Source organism: Limanda limanda, chromosome 3 (genome assembly GCF_963576545.1).
Source record: "Limanda limanda chromosome 3, fLimLim1.1, whole genome shotgun sequence".
NCBI lineage: Eukaryota > Metazoa > Chordata > Actinopteri > Pleuronectiformes > Pleuronectidae > Limanda > Limanda limanda.
The window spans coordinates 11,595,813-11,607,602 of record NC_083638.1 but is presented as its reverse complement, the minus strand read 5'-3'; the positions used below and the strand labels follow the sequence as shown (position 1 = coordinate 11,607,602).

At 40.3% G+C, this 11,790-nt stretch overlaps 2 protein-coding genes across 2 annotated transcripts; one reads left to right on the top strand and one right to left on the bottom strand.

Annotated features, from left to right (window-relative positions):
* Nucleotides 1–406: 406 nt before the first annotated feature.
* grk1a (G protein-coupled receptor kinase 1 a) lies at nucleotides 407–5,495 on the bottom strand. The gene is made up of 7 exons (XM_061068455.1): nucleotides 4,794–5,495; nucleotides 4,245–4,372; nucleotides 3,682–3,839; nucleotides 2,863–2,946; nucleotides 2,089–2,213; nucleotides 1,518–1,719; nucleotides 407–699 (listed from the first exon to the last, which is right to left on the bottom strand). Exons 1-7 carry the CDS (start codon nucleotides 5,493–5,495, stop codon nucleotides 407–409), a joined length of 1,692 nt encoding a protein of 563 aa, XP_060924438.1.
* Nucleotides 5,496–6,842: 1,347 nt separating this feature from the next.
* LOC132999110 (potassium-transporting ATPase subunit beta-like) lies at nucleotides 6,843–10,521 on the top strand. Its single transcript, XM_061068897.1, has 7 exons — nucleotides 6,843–6,954; nucleotides 8,262–8,390; nucleotides 8,487–8,600; nucleotides 8,991–9,196; nucleotides 9,296–9,358; nucleotides 9,979–10,071; nucleotides 10,363–10,521. The coding sequence occupies exons 1-7, from the start codon at nucleotides 6,843–6,845 to the stop codon at nucleotides 10,519–10,521; spliced, it is 876 nt and encodes a 291-aa protein (XP_060924880.1).
* Nucleotides 10,522–11,790: the final 1,269 nt, after the last annotated feature.

Genomic DNA, 11,790 nt, shown 5'->3' with positions numbered 1-11,790 from the left:
GAAATTTACAGAGACATGTTTCTTCCATGAATTTGTCATCCAGGTAGGATTGAGAGAGTTATGAATACCTGAGCCTCAGGGAGCCGCTAAACAGAACCAGTGATCTGCACCATACTGGGCTTCAATGTTAGGAAATGTTAAGAAAACACTTTATTCACATTCAAAACTGATCATTCACACCTTAAATAAAACTGTAAGAAAGTGTAACAAACAAACAATAACGTTCCAGATTGAAGCTGTCTGCAAAAATTCAACATTTTCCACAAAGACAGCTATTTTTGAGGAAAATACATGAAAAAGTGCATCGTCATGATCTATAAACAGATTAATTTATTCCCCTTTAAACCCATAAAGTGCTCATGGAATGCAGTTCGATTCCCTGATAGACAAACAGTTCTGCAGCTCCTCATGACACCGTGCAGGTGGACGACTTGGGCGGCTGCTCCAGGATGGATTCCCGCCGCAGGTCGTTGGGCGAAGCGCCGTCCGGGCCCCAGACTGTGAGCTCGCCGTAGATCCCCGTCTCGATCATCTCCTCCTGCCAGGGGATGGAGATGTTCCCTGAGGAGAACTCATTAAAAAAGACCATGTCCTTGTCCTCCAGCTGCACACCTTTAACTGTGGAGAAGGCCCCGACGTCGTCTACGTTCTTGGCATAAACCGTCTTCGGGTCTGGAACGAAAGGAGGTGGAAGGATCCCTGAGGAGAAACAACAGGATGATGAGCATGTCTGACATTTTGAGGTGAAGTTTTCAGATTTTCCCTTTTCTTTGTTTGCCCCTCAGCTGAAGGTTTATTTGATCTTTTATAGCTTTTATATTGTCTTTTTTTTTAAAGGCTTTTATGTTTTGTGAAGCAACTTGAATTGTCATGTTGTTTTACATTAAATATTTACACAAATATGAATATAAAAAAGTGGCCAAGTCTTGATTTGATTAACTTTAAATACTTAATGGCTCATTGGAAGTCAAAGTCTGTTCTTAGTGCAGGGCCTTCCCTTCATTTATATTCTTTACAACAAATAATACATAAACTCACCAACGGGTTTGATTTTGTGTCAGTTATATAACTGGGCTCATAGATGAACACCTCTGAAGAATTCGAAATGAGAATTTTTAGTATTGAAGTCCCTCTCAAAACTCAAACTCTTCACAAAATATTCAATATGTTTTATTTAAACAACTTATAATTAAGTGGTTAACAGTCACTCAGCTCGGTTTCCAATCAATATGATCGAAAATCTAATTTGGGCGGCAAAACATTGGTAGTTCTAATGCATTTTTACAATAAAATTCTTTTTAAAAGCTATGCAGGGTAAATGTAGGTCTTGAAAAGTCATAAAATGCATGCAATTTTATATTAAATTAACTAAATTGGATTAAATATTTTAAAATATGTTTTGAAAATCCATACAGAAGCAATTGAAAACATTGGAGTATATTCAAAAACAACAGCAGTATGCAAATTAAACAGTGCAGTAGTGACAAGTCATTAACTGGTATTGACATGTAACTGACCTGCGTTCAATTTCCACCAGTTGATCTCGCTGAAGAAGGGATGTGCCCTGAGCTGGTCACATGATCCGTTCCTGAAGCCGAGCCTCTTGTCGACCTCTTTGCTCAGCAGAGCCTCACAGATGGAGCGAGCGTTCTCACTGAACTTCTCAGGATACGTCACAGCATCGTTCAGGATCCGCTTCTTCACCACCTTGTTCTCCACCTTCAAACAGCAGAGAATATCTCAATCAAATCTATATATCTCATGTTCGTTTAAAACATGTAAGTGTCCGCAAATGCATCAGAAATGAAAGTTCATGTTCATGCTTACACCAATACAACTTTGATACCTTGATAAAGTAAATACCTATAGTTATGAATATGGACTAGTGTAATACAAATTGTTTGAATTTACATGAGGGGTCAGTGCTTCATATTTGATAAGCATCAAGCCACAGGGAGGTGACACTGAGTTGTAAGTATAAATTTAAACAGATTATATGACAGGGGAGCGTTAAAAGAGGAAAAGAGGCGGAGGAACTGCAGCCAAAATAACCAACAAACACATTTTTATTCAACACAATGAATTTACCTTCTCCCCTCTTGTCCTAAACGGTCCTTTAGCAGCCAGGAACTCGTACAGAGTGACGCCCAGAGTGAAATAATCTACAGAGTAGTCGTACTCTTCCCCTTTCAGCAACTCTGGAGCCATGAAACCTGCAGGTGACAGTGGACAACATGAAACATCCATTTTTAAAGATCTGTAAACAGTATCTGTTCAAACTAAATCCCTGAGACCAAAGAGTCGAGTCATCAGATTTCACTACAGCTGCTAGTGACACATGTATTTACTCAGGTGATACACATATGATCTGAAGTACTCTACTTGAGTATTTATATGTATCTACAACTTAATATTTATAGCAGAGTGTATTTAAGAAAGGAATACTGCAAATGAAAAGACTTTAAACTATCAACATAGTAGAACCACTATTGATAGTAGCACTAAAGTAGTATAGGAATAAAAACTGTGGTGAGATAACATCACCTCATCTGACACAAAGTCTGCCTCCAGGACTTACTGAGCAAAGAAAATCTAATTAAGGATTCTTCTGTATGACTTTTGTCTGAACAAAGTCTGCAGTCAGACATGGTGCTTAGTAAAGAGCTCCGGTGATGGAAGCATTTTTGGATTGATGGATTTTTCTTTTCAAATAGCTAATGTGGAAGAATATCAGAATGTGTCATTTATTTTAATCTGATGTTTTCTCTGAGAACATTGTGGAGCTGTGGCCTTTCTGGGTGTGGTTGTGTTCACTGCTGTGAGAATAACTGTCACCAGATAAGTGCAAATTGTGGATTGTACCTGGCGTCCCAGCGTAGCCTTTGATTCTGAACTGATCGTCTGCGAGCTCCACGGCCAGACCAAGGTCAGAGATACGTACGTTACCTGCGAGAGCAAACACCACAGCAATGTCAAGAGCTGTGCACGTCACAGATACCGATGTTGACCGGCCCACTACGTCTCCAACTCATTAACCCGTTGTAGAGTGATAACCCAAAGATGTCCTTGTATGTAAGACGCAAAGTGTACTGTAGGGGGTTTAGTGTGTGTGTGTGTGTGTGTGTGTGTGTGTGTGTGTGTGTGTGTGTGTTTGTGTGTGTTGGATCTCAGGAGGCCAAGAATGAGACACATTCTTTAAAAGTCAAAGTGAGAGGTTTCATTACAGTCCAATAAATTGGTTTATCCTGTTGGACACTGACAAATTTTAAATCTTTACAAACTTAAAAAAATTTGTTTGTAACACGCTGATTAATTAAGTTTGTTCAATTAGCTTAGCTGCAGCCGGGACACATTAGCCTAGCTGGAGCCAGGGCACATGCTTGCCCTTACTTCCAATCATGATGACAACATTAAGCTGAGCTAATCATCTCTTGGTACCAATCTCCTCATCTAACTCCTCCTTAAATGTCAAATTAATGTTTTTACTAAACATTACATTGGTTTAAATAATAGACAGTAACACAAACATCCTAAATGAACCCAGATATGGTCTCTTGAATGCATTAATAACCTTTAAATATGGAAATGGGCCTCATCTGTAGAGTTACAATTACATACACAACAACAGTGAGAAACCTAGAACACTGAAGACTGTCTCTTTCCAGTACGTGACCTTCTGACCTTGATTATCCAGCAGCACGTTCTCTGGTTTGAGGTCCCTGTAGATGATCCTCTTCTGGTGGAGGTGCTCCAGGCCCTGGATGATCTGAGCTGCATAGTAGCAGGACCGTGGTTCGTCAAACCCCGGGTTGTTTTCATCCACGTTATAAATTTGAAATCTGGAGGTACAGTAAGAGAGGACACAGGTTTGTGACACACATTTATTTTATACACACTACTCTTTCCCCTTTCTAAAGAGATATAGGTAGTGCTCTTATGTGGCTCTTTATGCACAGTATACGCGACAATAATCGATTAACTGGTAAGTCGATTAATTGACTAATAATTGACAGCTATTCTGATAATCAAATGATCATCTCAGCTAATTTCCAAGCAAAATAACCAAACATCTCCTTGTTCCATTCTCTGAAATGTCAGGATTTGATGCTTGTTGCCATATATGATACTAATTTGATACCTTAAGGTTGTGGAATACTAAACTGACTATTACCAAATATAACAAATTAGCAAACAGGTATTTCTCCCCATTTTCTGAATGTTACCAAGCGAGACTTACATCTCACCTCAGGTCTCCTCCATTCATGATGGTCATGACCAGACACAACTCAGTTTTCGACTGGAAGGCGTAGGACAAATAAACAATGAACCTGCTGTGAACTCGAGCCAAGATCCTCTTCTCTACCATTGCCCCCTACAGGACAGGAAGGGAAAATGAGTAAACATTTCTTATGTTTACACCACTCAAGGCCATAACAATGATCAACAATAACCATAGACTGTATATACAGATTGGAGGACATGACTGCTCCTGAAAAGTGAAGCCACAACTTCTCCAATATAAACATGGCAAGTTTGGCAATTTATAAGGAGAACAAAAAGTTATAAAGCTCTGGGCAATAAGTATATAAGTCAAAGATGCCTGATGTTGTTGGCAAGGCTCAATCTAGTTAGTGACTGTAGTTAAAAGAGGAAAATTTAAAAGATGACAAAGATAAGATATATAAACTCATCAACCCATAACTCAAGTTGTGTAGCTAGATCAATAATCTGCCTCTACGGTAGTTTCACTCTTTTCAGAATGAGCAACTACTTTTCATAATGTACTTTCTTACCTCGCAGCCTTTCCTCTTCTTCAGCCTCTTCTTGTTGAGCTTCTTGCAGGCATACAGTTTCCCCGTGGCCTTCATCTGACAGGCAGACACTTCCCCAAAACCCCCTTTCCCCAACACACGAAAATCCAAAAACCAGTCCTCTCCCATTGGCTGCATCTCCAGCCACTTCCACTGCAGAAACCTCTTCAGATACATGCTCTCCAGGAAGAAAGTGTAGGGCACTTCCTTGAGGAAGTGCATCACATTGTCCATGGTTTCATTGAAAAGATCATCCCCAGCCTCCTGATGTTTCTCTTTGACCTTTGTGATGGCGTTTTCTGGCAGGGAGGGGCAGAAATACTTGGTGCCAGGCTCCATGTACCGGGACAACATCTTACTTGCTTTCTGCACACGATCCTCATTCTCTGCCATGTTGTACTCCTCGATATCCTGCCACAGACGGCAGGGACCTTTATACTCCTTGTTGGAGTCTAGGAACTCTCGGAAGAGACGTTTGCCGATGGGCTGCTCCACACAAACCGTCTGGAAGCCCAGGTCTAAAGTCTCCTGCAGACCCTCGCAAACCGTGATGTGAGGCAGCTTCAGGTGGGAGTGGTACCTCCTGTCTCGATTGGATGCAGGGTTGGCTGTTCCATCCACGCTCCCACGGGCTGAGATGTAGGCAGAGTTGGCCACCACTGTCGTCAGGCCACCAATATCCATGAAGACACAGTGGAAAAGTGAGGAGGGACGGGAACAATGTGTGAGATGGACCAAAAGAGAAAAGGTACTACAGGGATATAGAAGAGAAGACGAGATAACAAAAGAAGAAGTTGACTACAGCAGAAGAAGCTGGATCAGATGGGATATAGGTTTCTTCCTCCTTCAAATGATTTAGAAGGAGGGTGTGTCATGCATACGGCCACTTGCTAGCTACAGACACCCACAGAGAGCGACCCGTTTCCCACATTGTCCCTCTCTTTCCTCTCAGCCACATGCAGACACACATGCAGATCCTCCTGACTCATCATCTTTCCACAAGGGGATTTATCCACTCCGTGTCTCTGTAATGCTTTATCCCGTGCTGACCCATGTGCACGCCGCAGACGAAGAAGAGAGCGAAGTGATGGCACACGGTGGAGAGGGGAGACAGAAAATGAAAGAGAGAAGGAGAGAGGGAGGAGAGGGATAGATGTGCTGGCATGTAGTGGGCTGGTAATGACAGGAATGCAGTGACGTTGGCACAGAGTGACACAAGAGGCAGTGTTACAGAGAGAAAAGAGAAAAAAGCAGAACGTGTTCATTGGAGTTAACAACATGCTTCCACTCAAAATGTATGTATGTTGAGGTTTGTAGCTTTCATGGAGATAAATTCCTGAATATTTTAATTTTTATAAAACCTCCAAACCTAAGATGAGTCAAGCTCAAAGGGAGGCTATTGTGAATTCTTGGAGATACAAGTAGTGCTAAATTTATTGTGTTTGCCTCCAATAATTTAATTGAAAACTGTGAGTTTCCCCACAGTTTTACTTTGAATTTGGTTTATTCGCATCCAATACGTGTCTGCCACTTGAGTACAAATATTTCTGCTATACTGAAATTTGGCCGTCATGCTGTACTCATGCTGCAACTAACAACTTTGTACCTGTACTGTTACCTTCAAGCAGATGTAGCCTGCAGGTTTCAGTACGCTGGCTGTTCAAGGTGATCCTGATGTACGGAGTAAAGGACGTCATTGGTGGAGGAGGAAGTTCACCAGTTTCTACGTTGACCCACCTCAACTTCACTACCCACTTTTATCAAGGCCTTATAAATAGTGAATAAGAGATAAGACATGCATCACACTCTGGAGCGACATCCAGGGAGTCACTTTGAGCTTTCGCTGTGGTAGAGAATGAGAAAGGGGACAAGACGGACAGCACACACCTGAAAGGGCCTCACAGTCTTTTTCGGGAGGGAGGAGAAAAGTAGTATTACTGTTCGAAGGAAGGAAGAAGAGAAGTAAAGGGTAGAGTTGAATAAAGGAAGGAAAAGTTCTGCCGTGGATCCCGGTCAGCACAACGCGTCATCATGGCCACCTTGAAGGAGAAGAGGACCTGTGGGCAGCGATGTGAAGACTTTGGCCGTTTTGTCTGGAACTCAGACAATGGGACATTTATGGGGAGGACACCAGTGAAATGGGGTAGGAATGAAATAATAGGAATAAATAAGAGTAATAAATCTTGAAAATATCCAGAGTTTAGCAGAAAGATGTATTTTATTATATTTAATTATTTATGAGGCTGTAGTTGTATTCATTACTGGTGAAGGTCCAGTGTAGTTTTGTATTTTTAACATATGTTGTCATGATCGTTTTCTCTTTTCCATGTTGCATCACTGTTCACTCATTGTGAGCAGAGCTGCCAAACATTTATGCAATAGCTATCTCAGCAGCAATGACTAAGAAATACTTTTCCGGGACTTTAATTGAACAACTCTTTAAGACACAAGTTGAATATCGACAGAAGAGACAGTGTCAAATGTTATCATGCTCATCTGGAAAACCTGAAATTGTACTTCACCATATCTAGTTTTTCCCAAAAGTGTAAATATTTGGTCAAATTAAAGTTAAAGGATAGATTCCTTGAGTATTGTATCTTAAAACAACATGGCCCAATGTACTGTATATCCTTTGAGTTACGGTCGTCGTGGTTATTTCGTCTCTATTAACCCTGAAGTGATTAATTCGCTCTAAACTTCAACTTATATTAAGTGGATATTACATCTGAGTCACGTATCATCCTGACCAATATGCACAGGAACAACAATTACTGTGATTTATAGTCTGTGGTCGAATAAGCAATAATTCAAGATCAATATGCTTCATTACAAGTGAGAGCACGGCTTTCAAAATGTAAACGTAGTAAAAGTAACATTTATTTTAAATATTAAAAGTACTCCCTTCAGAGGGATGGCTCCCGTCAGTATGATATTATAGTGAATATTGTTTCTAAGCAGAAATGTAAACTTGGACTTGGTCAATGTGGAGGAATTTTGAAATACTTTATATATTGTCGGGTGGTTTAACCTTACCTATCTGTCCTTAAGCCAGATGTCTCCAGTCCAAAAATCTAAAATCAATTCCTAAAACGGAATAACACATTTTCAAGTATTTATTGCAACATAAATGTGATATATCCTGAAAGAGCTCAGTCACGCTGGATGAACTTGAATGTGTGTGTGACTTTTTCTGTCCTTTCTCAAAATCACCAGCGCGACTTGTATGTTTGCAGCATGTGGACGGGGAGAGATAAGGCTGGTGTCTTGAGATAAACTGTGTTTATTTTGTGTTTGATCTCACAGATTAAATTCCCCTTCCGTTGACAGAGGACACCTTGACCTCCGGAAATAACGACACAAGCCTTTGTGATCAAACCAAAATTGTTGTTTTCTCTTTAACTGCCTTGCTACTGTAATTAAAGGAATGATTTATTTCTCTTTCCTTCACAGTGTTCATCAGCTTGTATTACGTGGCGTTCTACGTGGTGATGACAAGCTTTTTTTGTTTGGCCATCTATGTGCTCATGTACACCTTGGATACGTACAAGCCTGACTACCAAGATCGGCTACAATCCCCAGGTAAAACAACAACAACAACAAGGAGGCATGACAATAAACAATAACAATAAACTCGAGCTCAGAGCTTCTGAACCGTCTCTCTGTTTACTTGCTCAGGGGTGATGGTGTGGCCGGACACTTATGGAGAGGAGAACGTTGAAATCAACTACAACACATCAGACAAGTGCAGCTGGATGAAGATGACCAACATCCTTAATAAGTTCCTGGAGCGTGAGTATTTATTTATCGGACAATACGCTAATATCTAATATGTCAGAATTTGCTTTTGTTTGTATTTGGATGTGCACCAAATTGCGCACACTCACAAATATCAGTCTCCTGACCATGCCTCATTTTTTCTTCAAGATCCATGAATTTAAAATGTTGAAAAAATGCCCTTTTTGACAATGTTAAAGAAGGTCAAATAAAAACTCCTGGATCCGCCACCTGATCTGGATCGACATTAAAATATTATGGGCTCTTCCCTGACCAACACCACATCCTTCCAACTGAATCCAACAGCTTTTCTTTAATCCATCCTGTAGTTTTTGCGTAATCTTGCTAACTAACAGACCGATGGCAAACGAACACACTGTAAATCTTTCTCTCTCTTTCCTTCAGCCTATAATGACACTGCACAACAAGAATGTTACAACCATAACTGCACCAAGGGAAAGTTCTACATCCAGAACGACTTCTCTGCCCCTCACCACACAAAGTGGGCATGTCCCTTCACCAAAAGCATGCTGGGAGACTGCTCAGGACAAGAGGACCCGACCTTTGGCTACAACTGCAGCATGCCGTGTGTCATCATTAAGATGAATAGGGTAAGTTCTATTAATAACAAACATCCCTCTGAGCATAAAAGTACATATCACTTTCAATCACCATGACTAAAAAGTACTTTTTCTGTTTCTTCTCTGCAGATCATTAACTTTTTGCCATCTAATTATTCTGAGCCTGCCCCACATGTCAACTGTACGATACTGGTGAGCAACATCTGCTTGTGCTGAATGTAACAGCATGTGTTAAAGAAAATGAGTTGGAAATATAGTATTTTAGTTGAATGGGTAAGTCAGTGATTTACAATATTGGAAGGTTAGCAAGAGTCCCCTTAAATCCTATTAAATCAAGCTGCACCAAATGTCCAACATTCATAGATGAATTCATTATCAGTTTATGATTATTCCATTGGAGAACAGTAAAAATGTCAAAAAACAAATGCTCTATCTCAGAATGGTTAACAAAGAGAAAGAAATTCCTGGATTGGTCCCATTATCCAGATCCACAACAAAGGTTTTGTAGAAATCCATCCACTAGTTTTTGCTGAATTTTACTTTCAAACGAACAAAGCAACAAGCAAATGGACAGGAAGGAATAGAACCTCCTGAATGGAGGTAATGATGCAGAGGTATGACTGGGAGCTGACTTTTATGCAGGTCAATCTCCAAAACAGTGGATTCTTCAACCCTGTCCTTTAAGCCAATTATAAACAAGTTGTCTCCAATAAGCATTTCACATGACACAGCAGTTGTTGCACGAGGAGAAAGTAAACCATTTTTTAATGAGCGCCTCCTTGAATATACATATTTTGTGTCCATTTATATAGGAAGGACATGGCAATGTGGAGAGAATCGAGTATTTCCCTGAGGGGGGGATTATGGATCGCTCCTACTTTCCTTATTATGGAAAACTGGCACAGGTGAGCATGAATCCCCCACTCGATGTTCACATGTCCAAACACAACTCTGTAGTGCAGACAAAGTTGGGAAAAAGTGGGAAACTACTGCAGCAGCCCAAGCCTCCTTTTTTTAAATAGTGTTCCCCATTGTTATATAATCATTTTGAGTAATTTTGTGTTTATATTCAACTTGATACAAACGTTAACATGTTACATATTCTTAAATAAATACATTTAAAAAACATGAGAAATAATGATATGAAAACAGCACTAACCAGCCGTCTGCCCGGCCTCCTTCCTCCTTTTCCTCAGCCTTTGTATGTCAACCCACTGGTGGCCGTTCGTTTCCACCTGGTCGGAGAGAAGTCGGCCCAGATCCAGTGCAGAGTGGTCTCCCAGCAGATCAGCTACGAGAACTACCACGACCCCTACGAGGGAAAAGTCCTCTTCTCCCTGAATGCAGTGAAATGAGAAACAGAAGAGAAAATACTCAGATATCTCATAATCGTGTCGCCTGTCAGCGTGACAGACCGAGAAGGTGTCAACACATCAACAACCTTCCAACTACTAATCCTAAACTTAACCCAACACTGCAGCCACATTTTAATCTCTGTGCTGTGTGGTGCTTTTATTTTCAGGTGATTTCTCATGTGTGATTCATGAACTTCTTTGTATACTGACTTTTAGATTTTGCCAACGCATTAAACAGTTACATCTATAAACCTAAAGGATAAGTGAGGAAAACTCCAGTGGAGTCATTATGACTACATTCTTGAGGTTAATTGTGATTTTGAGATTTTATTTGAAGTGCTAAATGTGTCCTTAGACGGCCATGACAAATGTATCTAAACAAAATAATACCATTTCTAAATAAAAATTAATTCCTCTTCGGTTTGGTCTCATCAGTGTGTTTTACCAGCAGCTCAAGCTTTAGGCAAAACTCTCACTTCAGAAAGAAAGATGAAGCTGTGTTTCTAAAACTCTACCTAAGCAGAGTGTGTAGTGTGTTTGTATTTGTATCCTCACTAATAGGATGATAGGGGTGATAAGGTTTCTCATAAATCTGCTGACTGCAGAGTGTGAAGGTTATCAGCTTACACAGTTCAGACGTACACACACACACACACACACAGACACACACAAACACACATACAGGCACACGGCCATGTCTTCATGACTTCAGAGGACATACGTAACATTGACTTACATTACATTGAGGCTACTACTTGCCTAACCCTAACCTTAAAACATGTCTTAACCTTAAGAGTGTAATGATTTACATTATGGGGACTTGCTTTTGTCCCCACAACTTAAGCAATATCTGGGCCACACACAGTGGAGCAAAGAAGTGAACATAAATAAGAGGTTATTGAATAATTACACAAGGGATGAGAAAGAGAAAAAAATACAATTCTTTCATAAACCTCTGATTTTATTTCTATTATAGAATTCTGGTCAATCATCTTTGGTGCTCATCCCCTTAATGCAAGTCAAAGAAACCTCGACAGATACTGGCCAAGCCCAACGAATCAGGACCCTCAATTAACATGAGGAGGTTCTGTTTCAGTCTAAGTGATGGAGCACACAGAAGTCAGTTACTTATAATCAAAGCTTAAACTCATTATCTTTTTTAAATGTGCCATTGACTTCCAACATTTTTCATATTGCAAGCCCATCTGAGGCCCATGAAAGAAAAGAAATACACAGAAGAAAAACTTGCTAATAAGAGGAGGCTGAGTC